The sequence below is a fragment of the Taudactylus pleione genome, unplaced genomic scaffold (genome assembly GCF_031769625.1).
Source record: "Taudactylus pleione unplaced genomic scaffold, aTauple2 ptg001781l, whole genome shotgun sequence".
NCBI lineage: Eukaryota > Metazoa > Chordata > Amphibia > Anura > Myobatrachidae > Taudactylus > Taudactylus pleione.
The window spans coordinates 539,294-565,268 of record NW_028286178.1 but is presented as its reverse complement, the minus strand read 5'-3'; the positions used below and the strand labels follow the sequence as shown (position 1 = coordinate 565,268).

The following is a 25,975-nucleotide window of genomic DNA, read 5'->3' as shown; positions in this document are numbered from 1 at the left end:
TCTTATTATACAGTGACTCATTACCCTAATTTAGTAGCATGACTTTGGTGGGGCTACTCTCCCTGAGGATGACTAGAGGACCATATAGAGCTGCTTTTGCTACATATATATCCACCTGGAGAACTTTGTGTAGCGTGGAATCAGCAGTTGTTGGTAGTCTACAAGTTTCCCATGTTTATGTGTGAGGGCAGTCTAGATGGATATTGTGGTGAACCACTGTCACTGGCTAATGAGGCTTTCTGCTCTGTGATGATGGCTAGGGAACGTTACCCAGCAAAGTCTGTATTTGGGTGAGATATGTGCCATCTTCATGTTTGAAATATGCTGTTAATGTGATTGTGACTTTATAAGCAAATATTTTATCTGTTCATTTAGAGTCTTATTTGTACAGCCATGGCCAAAAGTTGAGAATGACACCAGTATTGGTTTTGGCAAAGTTTGCTGCTTCAATGTTTTTGGCCCTTTTTGTCAGATGTTATTATGGTATTGTTAGAAACTGATTGTAGTCTGGTCAGAAATAGTGCCAGTCTTGAGGGTGGATTTTGCATGGACTAATTGTGGCCACGAGGCTTACGGAGGTGGTACAGGTTTTTTGGGCTTTGGGAGGCAGCCTTGGGGCTGGCGAGCTTTGGCTCATTGTGGCCAGAGGCGCGGAGGTGAGATGCAGCCTTTGGGCTGTTGGAGCAGCCTAGAGGCCTGGTTGTGGCCTTTATAGTCGTGGCCAAGGTACTAATGGTGTTTAGCAGCCTTTGGGCTGTGGGAGTAACCTTGAGGGCTGATTGTGACCTGGGGCCCAGGACCGTTGCAGCCTTTGGGCTGATTAGACTCAGGTGAGGTATGCAACAAGAACGCAAAGCTGCTACCAGTGCCGCCGGGATGACACTGGCGACTGTGTGCTAGATTGCGCACCTGGAACGCAGAGTAGCTACCAGTGCCGCCGGGATGGTACTGGCACCGAATGGTGACAGATGCTTCTGGGGTAGGAAGCGCTCCGTCCTGCCCAGATGGTACAAGCAGCACGCGTGGACGAGATGTAAGTGTGCCGCCTGGATGGAATAAACGGCACACATGAAATACAGGTAGACTGACTCAGGAGCTCGACTGACACGCAGGAGACTGGGAACCAGAAGTACGAAAAACTCTATCACCGGCATTGAGTGAAGGGCTGGCTGGAATTTACAGAAACAGGGCCCAACCAGAGCAGGTATCCATAATGACAGATTATTGAGCACCTGGGCTGTGTTCAGACAGAAGAATCAATCAATGTGCACACATAGACAGGCAGTAATTAATGCCGTGCCTCAGGCTGGAAACTGCAGAGCCTAACAGGTATACTGAAGTAAAATGACAAGCATTGTGAGTGATCCCACTCCCTTGACTGAGAAGCAAACCCACACATGAATAGTCTCAGGATGCTTTGCTGTTGGCATGACACAGGACGAAGACTTTTGGAGGATGGCCTGGTGTCAAGAAGGGCAGCAAAGAAGCCAATTCTCTCCAGGAAAAACATCAGGGACAGACTAATATTCTGCAAAAAGTAAGGGATTGGACTGCTGAGGACTGGGGTAAAGTTATTTTCTTTGATGAATCCCCTTTCAGATTGTTTGAGGCATCTGGAAAAATGCTTGTCAGGAGAAGGAAAGGTGAGCGCTACCATCAGTCCTGTGGGTATGCAGTTGGGAAGCCGGCGGACCTAATCCCGACAACCGGCTTCCCGACTATCATATCATGGCAAGGGTCTAAAGACAGGCGTCGATATGCCGACGCCTGTCATTAGACATACGCCGGGAGTTCGACGCCCGTCATCCCGAATGAAGGGACGCCGGGCACCGAGCGTGGATAGCCGCATTGGGGGAGGGCTAGGTTTAGGGTTCCCAGGGGGGACTTAGGGTTAGGCACCCCCCTCCCGGGAGGTTCGGTTTAGGCTAGGGGAAGGGGGGGTTAGCGTTAGGCACCCCCGGGGGGACTTGGGGTTAGGCAACTCCCCGGGGGACTTGGGTTCAGGCGGTGGGGAAGGGGGGGGGTTAGGTTTACGCACTGGGGGGAAGGTTAGGGTTAAGCACCCCTAAGGGAGGGTTAGGGGGTAGAAATAGGTTAGTATATATTTACCTTTGACGATCAGGATTTCCTCCTCTGCTGGGATGCCGCTGTCAGGATTCCAACCGCTGGGCATGGGTCCGGCAGTAAATCATACTGCTTCAGTCCAGTGTCGTGCTAACAGTAAAGCATCCTGAGACCATTCATGTGCGAGATTGCTTCTCAGCCAAGGGAGTGGGCTCACTCACATTTTTGCCTATGAACACAGCCATGAATAAAGAATGGTACCAAAACATCCTCCAAGAGCAACTTCTCCCAACCATCCATGAACAGTTTATTGACGAACAATGCCTTTTCCAGAACAATGGAGCACCTTGCCATAAGGCAAAAGTGATAACTAAGTGGTTCAGGGAATAAAACATCAAAATTTTGGGTACTTGGCCAGGAAACTCTTCAAACATTAATCCCATTGAGAACTTGTGGTCAGTCCTCAAGAGGCGGGTGGACAAACAAAAACCCACAAATTCTGACAAACTCCAAGCATTGATTAGGCAAGAATGGGCAGCCATCAGTCAGTATGTGGCCTAGAAGTTGAGTGACAGCATGCCAGGGCGAATTGCAGAGGTCTTGAAAAAGAAGGATCAACACTGCAAATATTGACTCTTTGCATAAACTTAATGTAATTGTCAATAAAAGCCTTTGACACTTATGAAATGCTTGTAATTTTACTTCAGTAGACCATAGTAACATCTGACAGTATACCGGTATACCATAGTAACATCTGACAGTATACCGGTATACCATAGTAACATCTGACAGTAGACCATAGTAACATCAGACAGTATACTATAGTAACATCTGACAGTAGAACATAGTAACATGACAGTATACTATAGTAACATCTGACAGTAGAACATAGTAACATCTGACAGTAGAACATAGTAACATGACAGTAGACTATAGTAACATCTGACAGTAGACCATAGTAACATCTGACAGTATACCATAGTAACATGACAGTATACCATAGTAACATCTGACAGTAGACCATAGTAACATCTCACAGAAAGGGCTAAAAACACTGAAGCACCAAACCTTGTGAAAACCAAAACTTGTGTCATTCTCATAACATTTGGCCACGGCTGTAGTTTGTATATTTGTAAATGTAATAATGTGGTTGTAGTTTGTACCTGCAAATTAAACAAATATACTTCTTCATTCATAATAGTAACATAGTGGTGTAGTGGTTAGCATTGCTATCTCTCCACACTGAAGTCATGAGTTTAATTCTAACCCAAGGTGCCATCTCTGTGGAGTTTGTATGTGTTTCCTCCAACCCTTTAAAAACCATAGGCCCGTATTCAATTAGGTGCGAAAAGTCTGAATCTGCGGAAAAGTATAGCGGATGACGTCATTTCGCCAGGCGAAAACTTTCCGCCGTATTCAATTGAAACTTGTTTTTGCATTCCCGAATACGTAATGTAATAGGCGAAAAAGATTAGCCTATGAATAGCAGGCGGAAAAAAGTGCAGAATTTTTATTTTGGGGTGCAAAGGTGGGGAAACCACTCTGGGCCCTTGGGGTCAGCCCCAAAAAGGATAACTGCGTAAAAAAAAAAGTGAGACACCCCAAAAAATGACTTTGAAAATGGGTGTGAAAAAGTACAAAGTCGAGGTACAAACTTCAAAACTAGCAAAATAGTTTTTTGGGGGTCTGCAAGTGTAGGTGAGGTGAGCTTTTGATTGCAGGTGCTTGTTGAGGGTGCGTTTTTTTGTTTTTGAAAAATTCACTTTAGCGACTTTAAACCATGCTAGTACCCATTTTCATGTACCCCAAATTTGACAGGACTACTTATCTTCTCAAAAAATAAAAGTTAAATGTTATACTTCATCACTTGTGCTCTGGCGCTAATTGGAAGCAATTGTCACAAGTTAAGTGCCCCAAATTACTCCATTAGGGCTAATCGGGGACATCTATAGTGATCCCCAATGTTAGTGCATCTTTTGGGGGGTGTCAGGCTCATTTCTCCTTTTTTTACAGTACTTTTCGCATGTTTAAGTTTCGACAGGTCTCGTTTTTTCTCGTCCTTTGGAATTGAATAAGGCGAATAGTGGGGGCGCGCACGAAAAGTTTCCACAGCCAAAACACGCGTAGTCGGCGAAAAGTATTGCATGCGGAAAAAGTATTGCGAATGCGAAACTAATTGAATACGGGCCATAGTGGTAGGTTGGCTTCTGACACAAAAATTAACCCTAGTGTGTGTGTATATGTGTCTCCATGTGGTAGGGAATATAGATTGTAAGTTCCACTGGGGCATGGACTGATGTGAATGGCTAAATATTCTCCGTAAAGTGCTTCTCAGTGTGTCTGTGCTATATAAAGTGCTGCTCAGTGTGTCTGTGCTATATAAAGTTCTGCTCAGTGTGTCTGTGCTATATAAAGTGCTTCTCAGTATGTCTGTGCTATATAAAGTGCTTCTCAGTGTGTCTGTGCTATATAAAGTACTTCTCAGTGTGTCTGTGCTATATAAAGTGCTTCTCAGTGTGTTTGTGCTATATAACATGCTTCTCAGTGTGTTTGTGCTATATAACATGCTTCTCAGTGTGTCTGTGCTATATAAAGTGCTTCTCAGTGTGTCTGTGCTATATAAAGTGCTTCTCAGTGTGTCTGTGCTATATAAAGTGCTTCTCAGTGTGTCTGTGCTATATAAAGTGCTGCTCGGTGTGTCTGTGCTATATAAAGTGCTGCTCGGTGTGTCTGTGCTATATAAAGTGCTTCTCGGTGTGTCTGTGCTATATACAGTGCTTCTCGGTTGTTTGTGCTATATAAAGTGCTTCTCGGTTGTTTGTGCTATATAACATGCTTCTCAGTGTGTCTGTGCTATATAAAGTGCTTCTCGGTATGTCTGTGCTATATAACGTGCTTCTCGGTATGTCTGCTATATAAAGTGCTGCTCAGTGTGTCTGTGCTATATAAAGTGCTACTCAGTGTCTGCTATATAATATGCTTCTCAGTGTGTCTGTGCTATATAACGTGCTTCTCGGTATGTGCTGCTCAGTGTGTCTGTGCTATATAAAGTGCTGCTCAGTGTGTCTGCTATATAAAGTGTTGCTCAGTATGTCTGTGCTGTCACGGCCAGGAGGGTCTCGGCATGGTGGTCGGCGGGTATTACCTGTGAGGTCGCTATGGCGGGGGGTGTCTGGTGGTGGCACTGGTGTTTGGCGAGAGGCTTTGGCTGCGCGTGGTTCTGTGCGGGCACATTGTCACGTGGTGAGGCCTGGCGGTGTTTCTGTGCCGTTTGGCATGGGCGCCGCCATCTTGCCTTCTGACCATGTGATTCAACTGCCCAATCCTGGTGACTCATGTTTTCCCTCCAGCCAGTCATAGCACGGCACGGGGTATTTAGGAAGGTCCAGAGCCTTCCTTCATTGCCAGTGCAACGTGTATCTCAGCCTAGCTGAGAGGGAGTTCTCTGTGCTCATCTCTTGTTCCTGTGTATACGCTATCTGCCAGCCTACTTGTCCGCTCCAAATAACCCACTGGACTACCCTGCATCCTCCACTGCCTTTTCCCCTGCCTGAGTGCCTGAGCCTGCTGACACCCTACACCCTGCCTCTATTTCACTCCCAGCTGGACCCATCACCTCTGCCTGTGTTTATTTCAGTTCACTAACCTGCATACCTGGACTGTTCTTATCTGCCACTATCTGGACATTCTACCATTATCCTCACTACAGTAATCAAGTGCACTTTAGTGCTAAACCTGGACTTTTGCTTTTGCCATTCCCATATCTTCTAAGCCACTCATTAAAAATTCTACCTTTTTATTTAATCTGCTTCTGTGTTTGCTCCTGTCACCACCCCGGGTCCACAACTAAACCAGAACATTACATGTGCTATATAAAGTGGCGCTCGGTATGTCTGTGCTATATAAAGTGGCGCTCGGTATGTCTGTGCTATATAAAGTGGCGCTCGGTATGTCTGTGCTATATAAAGTGGCGCTCGGTATGTCTGTGCTGTATAAAGTGGCGCTCGGTATGTCTGTGCTGTATAAAGTGGCGCTCGGTATATCTGTGCTATATAAAGTGCCGCTCAGTGTGTATGTGCTATATAACGTGCTGCTCAGTGTGTCTGTGCTATATAAAGTGCTTCTCAGTGTGTCTGTGCTATATAAAGTGCTTCTCAGTGTGTCTGTGCTATATAAAGTGCTTCTCAGTGTGTCTGTGCTATATAAAGTGCTTCTCAGTGTGTCTGTGCTATATAAAGTGCTTCTCAGTGTGTCTGTGCTATATAAAGTGCTTCTCAGTGTGTCTGTGCTATATAAAGTGCCGCTTGGTGTGTCTGTGCTATATAAAGTGCCTCTCAGTGTGTCTGCGCTATATAAAGTGCCTCTCAGTGTGTCTGTGCTATATAAAGTGCCTCTCAGTGTGTCTGTGCTATATAAAGTGCCACTCAGTGTGTCTGTGCTATATAAAGTGCTTCTCAGTGTCTCTGTGCTATATAAAGAACTGTGAGTAATAATACAGTTATTGTATTTCCAGCAGATGGACGCACAAGCAGGAATGACTTGGAGGGAGATCTCATCTTGTCTACAGATATTAAAATAGAAGATGACATCATACAGAAATTTCCAGGAGATAATCCTGTTATGCTAAATATACATCCAGTACCTCACAGTGCAGCTATATCATGTGATCTCTCTAATTGTAACCAATGTTCTTCTGATACCTCCGCTTTTGTTACACATAGTGCAGCTCATACACCTGATAAAATATTTCCTTGTTCAGAGTGTGGGAAATGTTTTACACACAAATCACATCTTGTTACACATCAGAGAAGTCACACAGGGGAGAAACCATTTTCATGTTCTGAGTGTGGGAGATGCTTTAAGGAGAAATCACATTGTGTTAGACATCAGAGATATCACACTGGTGAGAAACCATTTCCATGTTCTGAGTGTGGGAAATGTTTTACACAGAAATCAGATCTCATTAGACATGAGAAAATTCACACAGGTGAGAGGCCATTTCCATGCTCTGAGTGTGGGAAATGTTTTACACGGAAATCGCACCTTGGTAGACATCAGCTGTCGCACAGGAGAAAGGCATTTCTATGAGCTGTAACAAAACAAGATTATGGCAACACTTCGGTCACACAGTATTTTAACATCTTCATTTGTTTTTCCGCAGATAATTGGGATGTGTGTCATTGATATAAAAAGAGGAGGGATGTGCAGCGCTTGGGAAATCTAAACAACAATAAATAATTCATATAGGGCTTGATAAAGATGCAATAAAATTGTATAGGTTGAATATGAAGACTCTCAGGGGTGGTGATAGATTTCATCTGTACCTTCAGGAGGAAATCTGGATGTTCTAACTGAATTCCCTCCACCCAAATGATTTAATCAATCGAACTGAACACTATCACCTGATATTTCTGTGGTCTTTCAGATAGAAGAACCCCCTCACCTGCTCCTGTATGACTTCACTTATGTGTCACGGCCAGAGCTGTTTTTTATCTGGTGAGTCGCGGTCTCTGCCTGTACGGGTGCTTTGGCGCGGTCCTACCGGTGGGGATGCTGGTGTCTGGAGGTTGGCGTGAGGTGTGCATGGATGGGCACTGCTGGGTGCCGCCATCTTGGTTTTGGACATGTGACATAAATGGGCCAATTAGGTCAGAGCATCTGGTGTGAACTCTCAGCAACCAATCATGCACCTTCCCATGGTACTTAAGGGTTGTCAGCACACCCTCTAGTTGCCAGTGTAACGTATACACGGCATAGCTGTGTGAGAGTTCTCTGTGCTCCTTAGCTCCTGTTATTGCAGTTCCAGCTGTGACTCGTTTCCTGATCTGTCTCCACCTCACGCTGTTCCCGGATACCCGCATCTACCCTGCCATACCCCGATACTTACCTCACTGTTGTGACTTTGTCAGCTCTCCGGACTCACAGCCCACTCCAGTATACAGACTTCTGTTCCTCAGTTACTCCTCCATTGGACTCTCTGCTTCTCTCCCTGTCATTGATTCTCAGCCTCACTATTTGGACTTTGCTCTTCTGCCAGGACATGTTTTCTGCCTCACATCACTCTGACTTGTTTATTTACTGCCAGTTACTTGTTTACTACCATTTCATGAATATTAATAATCCGAATAAACCTGCTGCATTTCAGTACTGCAAACCCGTTCCTGTATGTACTCCTGCATCCACCCCGGGTTCACAAAATAGTCCAGACCTGAGAATGTGATTTTTTTTACCTCTTTATTTATGTGTGTGTGTATATATATATATATATATATATATATCTCTGTGTGTGTGTATATAAAATATATAGTAAAAATGATGACATAGTTATCCACCCTGCTGACAAGGGCAGAGCGATTGTCATACAGATTGTGTCTGATTTATAGGTCTGATATCATGAATCGGCCTAATGATGGAGTTACATACAGTAAATTAATGAGAGATCCCACCATGTCGTTCAAACTGGAAATTGACAATGTGTTACAACAGGCTGTCACAGATGGTATCATTACCAAACGAATCATGGAGGCACTTGGTCAGGAATACCCTGTTGTTCCTTTATTATAAATCAAGAACAGATAACAGCAGTCGGCGCTCATAGGGGGGGAAGACAAGATGTTGAACCACTAGCTGCTCTTTCAGGAAATATCCCAAATTCCTTCAACAAATGTACAAAAAAGAAAACGCTCTGTGGTTGGAACCACCTGCCCACAGTTTTTGCCTACCTGGTTTAAACATTACAAGGTACTACGTTATGTGAATATCCTGCCTACAGTTTTTGCCCACGGGAGCTGTGGTCTACCTCTTGCTAGCAGTTCTAAAAATCCTGTCTATTTGGGCAATATATCATCTGGGGCTTGTTAGCCCTGAACATCCAGCCCCAAGTTTTTAGATACAGTATACATATGAGGAGTATAATAAATTATACATTATAGTAACCATGGAGTGTATATGAGCTGCAGAATAGATACAGTATACATATGGAGTATAATAAATGATACAGTGTAGACACCACGGAGTGTATATGAGCTGTAGAATAGATACAGTATACATATGAGGAGTATAATAAATAATACATTGTAGTAACCACAGAGTGTATATGAGCTGCAGAATAGATACAGTATACATATGATTATAATAAATGATACATTGTAGTAACCACGGAGTGTATATGAGCTGCAGAATAGATACAGTATACATATGAGGAGTATAATAAATGATACAGTGTAGACACCACGGAGTGTATATGAGCTGCAGAATAGATACAGTATACATATGAGGAGTATAATAAATAATACATTGTAGTAACCACAGAGTGTATATGAGCTGCAGAATAGATACTGTATACATATGAGGAGTATAATAAATGATACAGTGTAGACACCACAGAGTGTATATGAGCTGCAGAATAGATACAGTATACATATGAGGAGTATAATAAATGATACAGTGTAGACACCACGGAGTGTATATGAGCTGTAGAATAGATACAGTATACATATGAGTATAATAAATGATATATTGTAGTAACCACAGAGTGTATATGAGCTGCAGAACAGATACAGTATACATACGAGTATAATAAATGATATATTGTAGTAACCACAGAGTGTATATGAGCTGCAGAATAGATACAGTATACATATGAGTATAATAAATGATACCTTGTAGTAACCACAGAGTGTATATGAGCTGCAGAATAGATACAGTATACATATGAGTATAATAAATAATACATTGTAGTAACCACAGAGTGTATATGAGCTGCAGAATAGATACAGTATACATGAGGAGTATAATAAATAATACATTGTAGTAACCACAGAGTGTATATGAGCTGCAGAATAGATACAGTATACATATGAGGAGTATAATAAATTATACATTGTAGTAACCATGGAGTGTATATGAGCTGCAGAATAGATACAGTATACATATGAGTATAATAAATGATACAGTGTAGACACCACGGAGTGTATATGAGCTGCAGAATAGATACAGTATACATATGAGTATAATAAATAATACATTGTAGTAACCACAGAGTGTATATGAGCTGCAGAATAGATACAGTATACATGAGGAGTATAATAAATAATACATTGTAGTAACCACAGAGTGTATATGAGCTGCAGAATAGATACAGTATACATATGAGTATAATAAATTATACATTGTAGTAACCATGGAGTGTATATGAGCTGCAGAATAGATACAGTATACATACGAGTATAATAAATGATACAGTGTAGACACCATGGAGTGTATATGAGCTGTAGAATAGATACAGTATACATATGAGGAGTATAATAAATAATACATTGTAGTAACCACAGAGTGTATATGAGCTGCAGAATAGATACAGTATACATACGAGTATAATAAATGATATATTGTAGTAACCACAGAGTGTATATGAGCTGCAGAATAGATACAGTATACATATGAGTATAATAAATGATACATTGTAGTAACCACAGAGTGTATATGAGCTGCAGAATAGATATAGAATACATATGAGTATAATAATAAATGACACATTGTAGTAACCACAGAGTGTATATGAGCTGCAGAATAGATACAGTATACATATGAGGAGTAAAATAAATGATACATTGTAGTAACCACAGAGTGTATATGAGCTGCAGAATAGATACAGTATACATATGAGTATAATAAATGATATATTGTAGTAACCACAGAGTGTATATGAGCTGCAGAATAGATACAGTATACATACGAGTATAATAAATGATACATTGTAGTAACCACAGAGTGTATATGAGCTGCAGAATAGATACAGTATACATATGAGGAATATAATAAATGATACAGTGTAGTAACCACAGAGTGTATATGAGCTGCAGAATAGATACAGTATACATATGAGTATAATAAATAATACATTGTAGTAACCACAGAGTGTATATGAGCTGCAGAATAGATACAGTATACATGAGGAGTATAATAAATAATACATTGTAGTAACCACAGAGTGTATATGAGCTGCAGAATAGATACAGTATACATATGAGGAGTATAATAAATTATACATTGTAGTAACCATGGAGTGTATATGAGCTGCAGAATAGATACAGTATACATATGAGTATAATAAATGATACAGTGTAGACACCACGGAGTGTATATGAGCTGCAGAATAGATACAGTATACATATGAGTATAATAAATAATACATTGTAGTAACCACAGAGTGTATATGAGCTGCAGAATAGATACAGTATACATGAGGAGTATAATAAATTATACATTGTAGTAACCATGGAGTGTATATGAGCTGCAGAAAAGATACAGTATACATATGAGTATAATAAATGATACAGTGTAGACACCATGGAGTGTATATGAGCTGTAGAATAGATACAGTATACATATGAGGAGTATAATAAATAATACATTGTAGTAACCACAGAGTGTATATGAGCTGCAGAATAGATACAGTATACATACGAGTATAATAAATGATATATTGTAGTAACCACAGAGTGTATATGAGCTGCAGAATAGATACAGTATACATATGAGTATAATAAATGATACATTGTAGTAACCACAGAGTGTATATGAGCTGCAGAATAGATATAGAATACATATGAGTATAATAATAAATGACACATTGTAGTAACCACAGAGTGTATATGAGCTGCAGAATAGATACAGTATACATATGAGTATAATAAATGATACATTGTAGTAACCACAGAGTGTATATGAGCTGCAGAATAGATATAGAATACATATGAGTATAATAATAAATGATATATTGTAGTAACCACAGAGTGTATATGAGCTGCAGAATAGATACAGTATACATATGAGGAGTATAATAAATGATACATTGTAGTAACCACGGAGTGTATATGAGCTGCAGAATAGATACAGTATACATATGAGTATAATAAATGATACATTGTAGACACCACGGAGTGTATATGAGCTGCAGAATAGATACAGTATACATATGAGGAGTATAATAAATGATACAGTGTAGACACCACGGAGTGTATATGAGCTGTAGAATAGATACAGTATACATATGAGGAGTATAATAAATAATACATTGTAGTAACCACAATGTATATGAGCTGCAGAATAGATACAGTAAACATATGATTATAATAAATGATACAGTGTAGACACCACGGAGTGTATATGAGCTGCAGAATAGATACAGTATACATATGAGGAGTATAATAAATGATACAGTGTAGACACCACGGAGTGTATATGAGCTGTAGAATAGATACAGTATACATATGAGTATAATAAATGATATATTGTAGTAACCACAGAGTGTATATGAGCTGCAGAACAGATACAGTATACATACGAGTATAATAAATGATATATTGTAGTAACCACAGAGTGTATATGAGCTGCAGAATAGATACAGTATACATATGAGTATAATAAATGATACCTTGTAGTAACCACAGAGTGTATATGAGCTGCAGAATAGATACAGTATACATATGAGTATAATAAATAATACATTGTAGTAACCACAGAGTGTATATGAGCTGCAGAATAGATACAGTATACATGAGGAGTATAATAAATAATACATTGTAGTAACCACAGAGTGTATATGAGCTGCAGAATAGATACAGTATACATATGAGGAGTATAATAAATTATACATTGTAGTAACCATGGAGTGTATATGAGCTGCAGAATAGATACAGTATACATATGAGTATAATAAATGATACAGTGTAGACACCACGGAGTGTATATGAGCTGCAGAATAGATACAGTATACATATGAGTATAATAAATAATACATTGTAGTAACCACAGAGTGTATATGAGCTGCAGAATAGATACAGTATACATGAGGAGTATAATAAATAATACATTGTAGTAACCACAGAGTGTATATGAGCTGCAGAATAGATACAGTATACATATGAGTATAATAAATTATACATTGTAGTAACCATGGAGTGTATATGAGCTGCAGAATAGATACAGTATACATACGAGTATAATAAATGATACAGTGTAGACACCATGGAGTGTATATGAGCTGTAGAATAGATACAGTATACATATGAGGAGTATAATAAATAATACATTGTAGTAACCACAGAGTGTATATGAGCTGCAGAATAGATACAGTATACATACGAGTATAATAAATGATATATTGTAGTAACCACAGAGTGTATATGAGCTGCAGAATAGATATAGAATACATATGAGTATAATAATAAATGACACATTGTAGTAACCACAGAGTGTATATGAGCTGCAGAATAGATACAGTATACATATGAGGAGTAAAATAAATGATACATTGTAGTAACCACAGAGTGTATATGAGCTGCAGAATAGATACAGTATACATATGAGTATAATAAATGATATATTGTAGTAACCACAGAGTGTATATGAGCTGCAGAATAGATACAGTATACATATGAGTATAATAAATGATATATTGTAGTAACCACAGAGTGTATATGAGCTGCAGAATAGATACAGTATACATATGAGTATAATAAATGATACATTGTAGTAACCACAGAGTGTATATGAGCTGCAGAATAGATATAGAATACATATGAGTATAATAATAAATGACACATTGTAGTAACCACAGAGTGTATATGAGCTGCAGAATAGATACAGTATACATATGAGTATAATAAATGATACATTGTAGTAACCACAGAGTGTATATGAGCTGCAGAATAGATATAGAATACATATGAGTATAATAATAAATGATATATTGTAGTAACCACAGAGTGTATATGAGCTGCAGAATAGATACAGTATACATATGAGGAGTATAATAAATGATACATTGTAGTAACCACGGAGTGTATATGAGCTGCAGAATAGATACAGTATACATATGAGTATAATAAATGATACATTGTAGACACCACGGAGTGTATATGAGCTGCAGAATAGATACAGTATACATATGAGGAGTATAATAAATGATACATTGTAGTAACCACGGAGTGTATATGAGCTGCAGAATAGATACAGTATACATATGAGGAGTATAATAAATGATACATTGTAGTAACCACGGAGTGTATATGAGATGCAGAATAGATACATTATACATATGAGTATAATAAATGATACATTGTAGTAACCACAGAGTGTATATGAGCTGCAGAATAGATACAGTATACATATGAGTATAATAAATGATACATTGTAGTAACCACAGAGTGTATATGAGCTGCAGAATAGATACAGTATACATATGAGTATAATAATTGATACATTGTAGTAACCACGGAGTGTATATGAGCTGCAGAATAGATACAGTATACATATGAGGAGTATAATAAAAGATACATTGTAGTAACCACAGAGTGTGTCACAAACCGTGCTAGAGACCTCCGGCTGAGACTCCTGCATTTCCCCATGTGCTTATGTCATCGCGCCTTGCTGAGTTGCCGGTTGCTCCTGTCAGTGGAATCCAGAGTGGGGCCTATGCCTGAAGGTGGTTTCCTGCATCCCCGCTGTTGCCTAGGTGTCCCAGCCACACTTCCATGCACTTCCTGCACTTCAGTGTGTCAGACCTCCAGATCATGGGCACGGCCATCTTGGATCAAGTCAGGTGGTCTAGATCCATCCAGTCAGCAGCACTCTCCAGTTGCTCCAGCCAATCATCATCCGACCAGGGTTGTAAAGGCCCTTTCCTGACTCTGTCTCATTGCCAGTACAATAGTGCTCTTTGCTACAGCAAAACCTATGTTCCTGAGCTCCGCTGGTTTCCTTTCCAGTTTGTCTGCCTCAAGTTCCTGTATACTCCTGCTCACAGTCCAGCACACTCCATCCCGGAGTCCTATTCTAAGTGCTTCACCCAATCCAGCACACTCCATCCCGGAGTCCTATTCTAAGTGCTTCACCCAATCCAGCACACTCCATCCCGGAGTCCTATTCAAAGTGCTTCACCCAATCCTGCACACTCCTTCACCCAATCCAGCACACTCCATCCCGGAGCCCTATTCAAGTGCTCATCCCATCCAGCGTACTCCGTCCCAGAGTCTGACTCAAGTTCATATACCAATTCTGCATACTCCATCCAGGAGTTATATTCAACTACCCTCCAGTATTGGTATCCTTCTTCAAGTTCTACAGTATTCAATTCTACAGTTCCTCACCACAGTACCCCCTGAACCTCAGAGACTTTTATCTTTTGTTTAAAGTGTCTTCAGTTGAGCATCTCTGCACCAAGGTCTATAATTACCATCTCACGTTTAGTTCTCATTTTACTATATGCAAAGGAATTATATTAAACTATCTAAATTCCAAATCTCTCCTGGTCCTGGTGTCTCTGCATCTCAACCCAGTTCGGGTCCACCCCTTCCAATACCTGGAGCCGTGACAGAGTGTATATGAGCTGCAGAATATAGTATACATATGAGGATTATAATAAAAGATACATTGTAGTAACCACAGAGTGTATATGAGCTGCAGAATATAGTATACATATGAGGATTATAATAAAAGATACTTGTAGTAACCACAGAGTGTATATGAGCTGCAGAATAGATACAGGAACTATATGAAGAGTATAATAAGAGATACATTGCACAAAACGTTATACTCTGGCTAATATGTCTGTACTGCAAAAGGAATCAGATGATATTCTCTATGAAAGATCTGTTTTGGGATCACCAATGAATGTGATATAAATAGACATAAGAGTACAGAGAATAAAACACTGATCAATATTGAGGGATTAGAAATAAATAATTTATTAACACAATATATAACGATATACAACAAGAGAGTAAGACACATATAAATATATATATATATATATATATATATATATATATATATATATATATATATATATACACACACACATAAATATGAGCAATTAATGGTAGGGACGTACAGCTCAGAATTTCCTTATTACACACGCTTCATTCTATATCCACATTTCTAATTCTTTCCTTTAATATCTCACTGACTGTATATAATCTATATGTTACAGCCAATAATAAAAGTTATATATTATACATGTGCATCAATGACAGACAACCTCTTCTAGTTCTTCCTTGGTGTTAGCAGAACAAGGCAGTGACCCTCCTGATGAGTAGAGACCATTGGGAGAGGCTGAGAGAGGAGGTTACAGAGGGTATATTGGAGGCATGAGGTGATTGGGGACTGTCAGTAGTGATACTGATATCACCCATGATGATTGTGGAGATGCCTGAGGATAGGAAGTGAGGGAGCCAGGCAGAAATATGTTCCAGAAATTTTTGGGGTGGCCCAGGTGGACGATAGACAGCAACACGCAGAGAGAAAGGGGTGACAGTCCTTATAGAATGTACAAATTATGTAACTGTGAGTGATGGTACCTGTGGGAGAACTGTGTATGTGATAGATTGGGACAGTAATATTCCAACCCCACCTCCTTTACTATTACCAGGCCTGGAGGTGTGTGTGATGTGTAGGCCACCGTGTGACAGTGCTGCAGGGGAGGGAGTGTCTGATTGTGTGAGCCATGTTTCGGTTTAAGCTATTTACCACAGTTAGTTGTCCCCCTCAACTAGCTGCCCCCTAAGACTGAATGGTAAGAAATAGTATGGCTGATAAGACACAGGCCTACTTCTAAGGCAATTGGTCAGTGGAATGAAATGCAGAGTGATGAGAGGACATACATAGCACTGTGTGTGTGAGTATATAACAGGCAGTGTGCTACTATAATCTATGCTTCATTGATCCCCATCATACACAGGTGATGACAATTACAGCAACTCATTAACTCACATACATATAAAATCAGATGTCTGTTCCCTTCTGTTCTCCATGATTTTGTAATAAATAATTCCCTTTTTAAAGTTAGATTTTTGGAAAATGTACCAATGTTCAGTCTACTGATGGCACTGTGTATTGTCCATTGTGCTATAGCTTGTACTCAAACTGCAAAAGATTTGCTAAAACATTTGAAGTGTTTTAATTATTATTAGTATTGTTTTATGTCTATTAGTTCATGTTTTTTATGTATTATTTGATGTTTAACAAGATTTGATTTTGCTGTAAAACATTTCCCACACTCAGCGCATGTAAATGGTTTCTCACCTGTGTGAGTTCTCTGATGTTTAACAAGATCTGATTTATCTGTAAAACATTTCCCACACTCAGAGCATAGAAATGGTTTCTCACCTGTGTGAGTTCTCTGATGTTTAACAAGATTTGATTTATCTGTGAAACATTTCCCACATTCAGAGCATTGAAATGGTTTCTCACCTGTGTGAGTTCTCTGATGTTTAACAAGATTTGATTTCACTGTAAAACATTTCCCACACTCAGAGCATGAAAATGGTTTTTCACCTGTGTGACTTCTCTGATGTATAACAAGAGTAATTATTTGTGTAAAACATTTCCCACACTGAGAGCATGTAAATGGTTTCTCCCCTGTGTGACATCTCAGATGTCTAATAAGATGTGTTTTGTCTCTGAAACATTTCCCACACTCAGAACATGGAATTGGTTTCTCACCTGTGTGACTTCTCTGATGTATAACAGGATGTGTTTTGTCTCTGAAACATTTCCTGCACTCAGAACATGGAAATGGTTTCTCCCCTGTGTGAAGCGTCTCTTGTGTAGCAAGATGTGATTTCTCTGTAAAATATTTCCCACACTCAGTACATGTACATGGTTTCTCACCTGTGTGATATCTCTGATGTATAACAAGATGTGATTTCTTTGTGAAATATTTCCCACAGTCAGAACAGAGAAAGTTTTTATCACCTCTGTGAGCTGTACTGTGTGTAGAGGTATTAGGGGAACATTCCTCATGATTAGAGGGACCAGAAGATATATCTGCACTGTGATGTAATGGATGCAAATTTAGAGTAATTGGGATGTCTCCTGGAGAAAACTGTCTGATGTTATCTTCCATTTTAAAATTTAGACTCAAACTGAGATCTCCTTCCGAGGTCTGGGTCTTGATTGTGCATCCATCTGTAGGAAATAAAATGTATGTATAGAATTCCTACTATTACTAAGTTCTCAATGTTTTGTGGCTTTGTTTCTTTTTGCCAGATTACAAGTAATTATGATACATTTACAAAATAACAAAGGTGACCCTTGTCTTAAAATATAAAGAGAACCACATCACCCAGCTGTGACAGTCCTCGTCAGATGGCATTGGGTATTTCATGGACTGTAGTAATGTGCAGCATATACTTTGGGTGAGGGGTATAGACAGCACATAAGGGGGTGTATAGTAGTAATGTGCAGCATATACCGTGGATGAGGGGTATAGACAGCGCATAAGGGGGTGTATAGTAGTACTGTGCAGCATATACTGTGGGTGAGGGGTATAGACAGCAAATAAGGGGGTGTATAGTAGTAATGTGCAGCATATACTGTGGGTGAGGGGTATAGACAGCACATAAGGGGTGTATAGTAGTACTGTGCAGCATATACTGTGGGTGAGGGTTATAGACAGCACATAAGGGGGTGTATAGTAGTAATGTGCAGCATATACTGTGGGTGAGGGGTATAGACAGCACATAATGGGGTGTATAGTAGTAATGTGCAGCATATACTGTGGGTGAGGGGTATAGACAGCACATAAGGGGGTGTATAGCAGTAATGTGTACAGATAGGCTGTCATGCTGTGTATATGTAACATTGCCAGGTGACATATGAAAGGTATTAGAGGAAGTCTATCCGTGGTCGTGTCCTCTGTCTGTCTCTGAGGCAGGGAGCACAGAACAGCTGGAGGGTGCAGGATGTCACACATGGCTACGAGGATATAACTAGAGGAGGGACCCCTCATTATCATATATCCCCCTCCTCATTACCAACCCTCTGATTCCCACTGTTCTATCCCGGTACCTCTCAGACACTAAGGCACTCACACCACAGGGGGTAACTAGTAATCAGGGGAGGGTACATCACACCCAGCCCCCCTGCAGGAATACCCAATGCCAGGGGACACACTAATGAGTTACCAGCACAGGGGTGTACACCTACATTGTGGGCACTGAGCTGTATTACAAGGACAGGACAGGAGGGGGTTGGGGTTCAGTACTGTGTAATGTCCTCTGGGGTGTGGAGTTTAGGCTCCTACAAGGAGATACTGGAGAGCGGAGCTTTGTCTCATGCCAGCAGGACAGTATTACAGGATGGTACAGAGGGAAGAAGTCCCGGCCTTGGTGGTGTTAGTCTGCTGGACTATGGATCCCCTCACACTTCTGCAGAACATTGCACCTGAGATTTGTGCCTCTGGATGGGCATACAGGAGGTGATTGGTCTGACTGACATCAGTCAGTACTTGGGGTACACTGTGTGGGTAACATCTCATCTAGGGGACTGGTGATTAACATGGCGACTGCTTTAGGTACCACTTAGTATGATGTACTGTATTGTATTACTACCATAACACACAATAAAGATATAGTTCCCTGTTGTCCTGTCTGTGCGATCCATGAACTGTAATATTATGTAGGGGTACGTAATAAGCTAAGTCTCAATACCCAGGTAACTTACACCAGCACATTGCAAGAGAGTGTGAGGGGGAGGAGAATGGTCAGATCTCTGGGCTGGTAACACACAGTGACATGATGTGAGGGGGAGAGCAGGAGTATAATAGGGGCTGATGGCTCCTGATGTATGAGATACACCAGAGAGTGTGGGGGGGGAGGAGACTGGTCAGATCTCTGGGCTGTTAACACACAGTGACATAATGTGAGGAGGAGAGCAGCAGTATAATAGGGGCTGATGGCTCCTGACTCCGCCACTGGGCAGATACATTTCCCTAATTACTTTGTGCTGACAGAGGAGAGTGTAGAATAAGAGATTGTTGCAGTGATTGAGCAAGGAAAATATGTGACTCTTTTCTATAATTATGTAAATGTAAGTGTTTATTACTCACCTGAGTTGATATCTGTAGGGATTTCCTCCTCCTTACACTGCTGAACACCCATTACATACGTCTCTTCTTCTCCCTCTATATCTTCTGCCTTCATATCAGTCACATACGTCTCTTCTTCTCCCTCTATATCTTCTGCCTTCATATTAGTCAAATACGTCTCTTCTTCTCCCTCTATATCTTCTGCCTTCATATGAGTCACATACGTCTCTTCTTCTCCCTCTGTATCTTCTGCCTTCATATCAGTCACATACGTCTCTTCTTCTCCCTCTCTATCTTTTGCCTTCATATCAGTCACATACGTCTCTTCTTCTCCCTCTATATCTTCTGCCTTCATATCAGTCACATACGTCTCTCCTTCTCCCTCTACATCTTCTACCTTTATATCAGTCACATACGTCTCTTCTTCTCCCTCTATATCTTCTGCCTTCATATCAGTCGCATACGTCTCTTCTTCTCTCACTATATCTTCTGCCTTCATATCAATCACATACGTCTCTTCTTCTGCCTCTAAATCTTCTGTCTTCATATCAGTCACATACGTCTCTTCTTCTCCCTCTATATCTTCTGCCTTCATATCAGTCACATACGTCTCTTCTTCTCCCTCTATATCTTCTGCCCTCATATCAGTCACATACGTCTCTTTGACCTCTGTATCTTTTGCATTTTTATCAGTCTGACTTTCACCCTAAGTAACCCACAAAACAATAAAATAACATTTTAAAAATGTCAGATTTCATTAAATCACATTTAGAAGAATTCTGATTAATAAGACACACACAGCTTCCTACACATCATATAGTGACAATCACTTTGGTACCTTGATGAGACCCTAAATCCCATCTACCTGATGTTCCTGTGGGGTCCTGTGATTCCTCTCTGTACGATCCTGTGAATAAAGAGGACGTGGACATCTCTCTGGGGTATTTCTATTACTGGGTCCATCTGAAGGAGACACACAGTGACTGAGTACATTGTATATATGAGATTATCAGATGATGTGTGTATATAGGGGGTCCCAATACCTGCTCTCCCCTGTACAATAAATGACCATCTCCTCTTACCCAGTGATGTGAGGGGCCGGTGATTCTCCATCATCACATCCTTGTACAGACCCCTGTGTTCCTCTATATATTCCCCCTCCTGCATGGAGACATAGACAGTGACATTCTAACACCTTATAGGAACCTGACACACACAATGATACAGTCATCACCCAGTATAATGTCCCATTCCTAGCAGTCATCTCCCCAGTCATCACCCAGACACATCCCCTGGTGTTACTGTATAATGTCCCCTTCCCAGCAGTCACCTTTCCAGTCATCACCCTCCCAGACACATCCCCTGGTGTTACTGTATAATGTCCCATTCCCAGCAGTCACTTCTCCAGTCAGCAGCTGAATGATCTTGCTGGTGAGTTCCAGGATCTTCTGGTCATTGTGTCTCTCATGTATCAGTGAGTGAGGTGGAGACACCGTGATGGGGCTCTGGGTCCTGCTCAGTCCTCCAGATACATGGGGACGGCTGCTGGGTGTCTCACACTCGCCGGATGTGTTCTTCACTACTGTGTAATCCTGTGTTTTAGGGGAAACATCAATAAAAGGGTAAAATTATACTCATGGAGCTGTTTATTGAGGTGTTATCAGTGCATAATATGCAAGAAATGGTCAGTTTTACAAATAAAACCCCTATCCTAACTGTAACGGTTTACCATATATAGGAAAATGGACAGAATATAGCACATCTCCTGCCATCTTCATTTCAGTGATAGAAAAGAAACAAAACTAGATACTATGAGCAGTATAATCTATTCCAGCTCCTGTGAGGACTGAGGCGCTAACCCTTTCACCTCCCCAGTCATGTCCCAGTATTATTACTATAGATATAAGTGATGTCACTGTCACACTCCCAGATCCTCTCACCTCCCCAGTCATGTCCCTGTATTATTACTATAGATAGAAGTGATGTCACTGTGACACTCCCAGATCCCCTCACCTCCCCAGTCATGTCCCTGTATTATTACTATAGATATATGTGATGTCACTGTGACACTCTCAGATCCTCTCACCTCCCCAGTCATGTCCGTGTATTATTACTATAGATAAAAGTGATGTCACTGTGACACTCCCTGATCCCCTCACCTCCCCAGTCATGTCCCTGTATTATTACTATAGATATAAGTGATGTCACTGTGACACTCTCAGATCCTCTCACCTCCCCAGTCATGTCCCTGTATTATTACTATAGATATGTGATATCACTGTAACACTCCCAGACCCTCTCACCTCCCCAGTCATGTCCCTGTATTATTACTATAGATATAAGTGGTCACTGTGACACTCTCAGATCCTCTCACCTCCCCAGTCATGTCCCTGTATTATTACTATAGATATGTGATATCACTGTAACACTCCCAGACCCTCTCACCTCCCCAGTCATGTCCCTGTATTATTACTATAGATGTAAGTGATATCACTGTAACACTCCCAGACCCTCTCACCTCCCCAGTCATGTCCCTGTATTATTACTATAGATATGTGCTATCACTGTAACACTCCCAGACCCTCTCACCTCCCCAGTCAGCAGGTAGATGATCTCCAGGGTAAGATTTAATATCCTCTCCACCATGCGACTCCTGTCCTTGTCCATCCTCAGTGATCAGTGATTTGTACAGGACACGTATTACCCTCAAGTAACTTCTAGTAACAAGGATCTGACTCCTCACTGCACAGAAATCTAGGAATAAATATAATTATTAGAAGCTATCTCTTTCCAGTTATTTATGTAGTGTGCACTTATTACACATCGCTTTACAGAGAATATTTAGTCACTGGCATCTGTTCCTGGCCCAGTGGAGCTTACAGTCTACATTTCCTACCACATAGACACACACACACACATACACATACACACACACACACACATACACACACACTAGGGGTATTTATAAAGAGGCCAATTAACGAGTGTGGCTTTGGAGAGTGGGAGGAAACCCAAGCACCTGGAAGAAACCAATGCAAACATAGAGAGAACATAGAAAATCCACACAGACAGGAACTTGGTCGGGAATTGAATTCACGAATCCAGAGTGGAGTAAAAATTATGTCCACTACGCTATCATGTTGCCCATTTAAACATAAGAGTACACTAAGTGACCACTAAGTCCCCTCATTCCCAGAGACAGAGTGTAGGTCAGTGTTTCTCAGAAGTTCCTCTGACCCAGCTTCATAGGGTTGCTCAGTGACCACCACACGGCATTTCTGGAGGTTACACCAATGGTCCTCTCATGGCCAATAGTCCTGGATCTCCATGACGCATACTTGATGCAATTTGCCTGAGGAAGCGGACCTGATCCGTGTATAGGGGGGTTGCACCTACACTCCCAGGTGCCCCCCTCTATTAGGGATTTGGTAACAATGGTTGGCATGAGCCTTCCAGGTTGAGTGGGTTATTAGTCCCCTCTCTAGATATGATGATGTTGCCCCCCAGTGTTCCAGTATTGGGGGTAGAGTAATGTATGACTTGTTATTGTGGATGCCTTGTATGTAGATGCCCTCCCTTAGGGTGTGTTTTGCAGGGGCCCCTTCAAAATGTTGCTGCGGGGGCCACAAAACTCTAGTTACACCCATGGTACTGAGAAACCTATTCCAGGAGCTGGAAGAGATGAAATTAGTAACCTAACACCTGTTCTGGCTACTCAAACAGATAGAACTACTGCTCCAACACCTATCCCAGCAGCTGAGATGACGGGATCAGGTAATTACATCCCCATTCCTGCACCCAGAGCGTCAGCTAACGTACTCAGAGCTCCATTCCGGCACATGACACAGATGACTAGTATACTATAAGTCACTTAGTCACACTGGCAGGACACCGTTATACATTACATTCCTGCACATGACACAGATGACTAGTGTACTATACTGTCACTTAGTCACACTGGCAGGACACAGTTATACATTACATTCCCGCACATCACACAGATGACTAGTGTACTATACCGTCACTTAGTCACACTGGCAGGACACCGTTATATATTACATTCCGGCACATGACACAGATGACTAGTGTACTATACGTCACTTAGTCACACTGGCAGGACGCCGTTATACATTACATTCCTGCACATCACACAGATGATTAGTGTACTATACCGTCACTTAGTCACACTGGCAGGACACCGTTATACATTACATTCCTGCACATCACACAGATGATTAGTGTACTATACCGTCACTTAGTCACACTGGCAGGACAGTTATACATTCCTGCACATGACACAGATGACTAGTGTACTATACCATCACTTAGTCACACTGGCAGGACACCGTTATACATTACATTCCTGCACATGACACAGATGACTAGTGTACTATACCGTCACTTAGTCATACTGGCAGGACACCGTTATACATTACATTCCTGCACATGGCACAGATGACTAGTGTACTATACCGTCACTTAGTCACACTGGCAGGACACCGTTATACATTACATTCCTGCACATGGCACAGATGACTAGTGTACTATACCGTCACTTAGTCACACTGGCAGGACACCGTTATACATTACATTCCTGCCAGTATGTATATATTTTATGTTTATATAAATTTAGCACATTGATGTAGTGATTCTATCAGGATGAACTATCCGTTTGTCATACACTGAAGGTTCACAGAATTATACAATTAATTCACAAGTCCTTGAGAGTGAGATTTATTGCCTCTGAGGAAACGGTCAGTTTATACAACGCCGAGAAACGCGTTAGTTACTCTCACCACAACCTGGTTCTACTTGTTGGGATACTTGTTTTTGACCCCGGATTACCCTGTTTTTTTAACCATGCTTTCAGCGCTACATGGCGAATCCAGCAGCTCTCTAGCATCTTCTATCACTAATATCCGCTGTCACATACAGCGCCAGACAGAGCAGAGTCACAGCCTGCACCACTATTCACTTTACCCGGCCGGGATCAGTTGTGGAGCAGACAGCGGATGCTCCTTCCCCTGACTATTACAGGACTGGAGTCACAGGAGGTTACCCGGCCGGGATCAGTTGTGGAGCAGACAGCAGACAGCGGGGGCTCCTTCCCCTGACTATTATAGGATTGGAGTCACAGGAGGTTACCCGGCCAGGATCAGTTGTGGAGCAGACAGCGGGTGCTCCTTCCCCTGACTATTACAGGATTGGAGTCACAGGAGGTTACCCGGACGGGATCAGTTGTGGAGCAGACAGCGGGTGCTCCTTCACTGATTATTACAGGATTGGAGTCACAGGAGGTTACCCGGCTGGGATCAGCTGTGGAGCAGACAGCGGGTGCTCCTTCCCCTGACTATTACAGGATTGGAGTCACAGGAGGTTACCCGGCCGGGATCAGTTGTGGAGCAGACAGCGGGTGCTCCTTCCCCTGACTATTACAGGATTGGAGTCACAGGAGGTTACCCGGCCGGGATCAGTTGTGGAGCAGACAGCAGGTGCTCCTTCCCCTGACTATTACAGGATTGGAGTCACAGGAGGTTACCCGGCCGGGATCAGTTGTGGAGCAGACAGCGGGTGCTCCTTCCCCTGGCTATTACAGGACAGGAGTCACAGGAGGTTACCCGGCCGGGATCAGTTGTGGAGCAGACAGCGGGTGCTCCTTCCCCTGACTATTACAGGATTGGAGTCACAGGAGGTTACCCGGCCGGGATCAGTTATGGAGCAGACAGCGGGTGCTCCTTCCCCTGACTATTACAGGATTGGAGTCACAGGAGGTTACCCGGCCGGGATCAGTTGTGGAGCAGACAGCGGGTGCTCCTTCCCCTGACTATTACAGGATTGGAGTCACAGGAGGTTACCGGGCCGGGATCAGTTGTGGAGCAGACAGCGGGTGCTCCTCCCCCTGACTATTACAGGATTGGAGTCACAGGAGGTTACCCGGCCGGGATCAGTTGTGGAGCAGACAGCGGGTGCTCCTTCCCCTGACTATTACAGGATTGGAGACACAGGAGGTTACCCGGCCGGGATGAGTTGTGGAACAGA

At 41.7% G+C, this 25,975-nt stretch overlaps 2 protein-coding genes across 2 annotated transcripts in view; one reads left to right on the top strand and one right to left on the bottom strand.

Annotated features, from left to right (window-relative positions):
* The window catches only part of LOC148436371 (uncharacterized), a 101,278-nt gene extending 80,092 nt beyond the window's left edge, over positions 1 to 21,186 (bottom strand). The window contains exons 1-4 of the mRNA XM_088464966.1: positions 21,019 to 21,186; positions 20,802 to 20,899; positions 19,958 to 20,642; positions 17,093 to 18,036 (exon numbers count right to left, since the gene is read on the bottom strand). Of these exons, the coding sequence (XP_088321092.1) occupies positions 17,093 to 18,036; positions 19,958 to 20,642; positions 20,802 to 20,899; positions 21,019 to 21,103 (1,812 nt within the window). The 5' untranslated portion in view covers positions 21,104 to 21,186. The remainder of the gene's footprint in view (positions 1 to 17,092; positions 18,037 to 19,957; positions 20,643 to 20,801; positions 20,900 to 21,018) is intronic.
* LOC148436370 (uncharacterized) overlaps positions 1 to 25,975 on the top strand; it is a 231,278-nt gene that overhangs the window by 183,774 nt on the left and 21,529 nt on the right. The window contains exon 6 of the mRNA XM_088464985.1: positions 6,791 to 7,124. Coding sequence (XP_088321111.1) covers positions 6,791 to 7,124 — 334 coding nt within the window. The remainder of the gene's footprint in view (positions 1 to 6,790; positions 7,125 to 25,975) is intronic.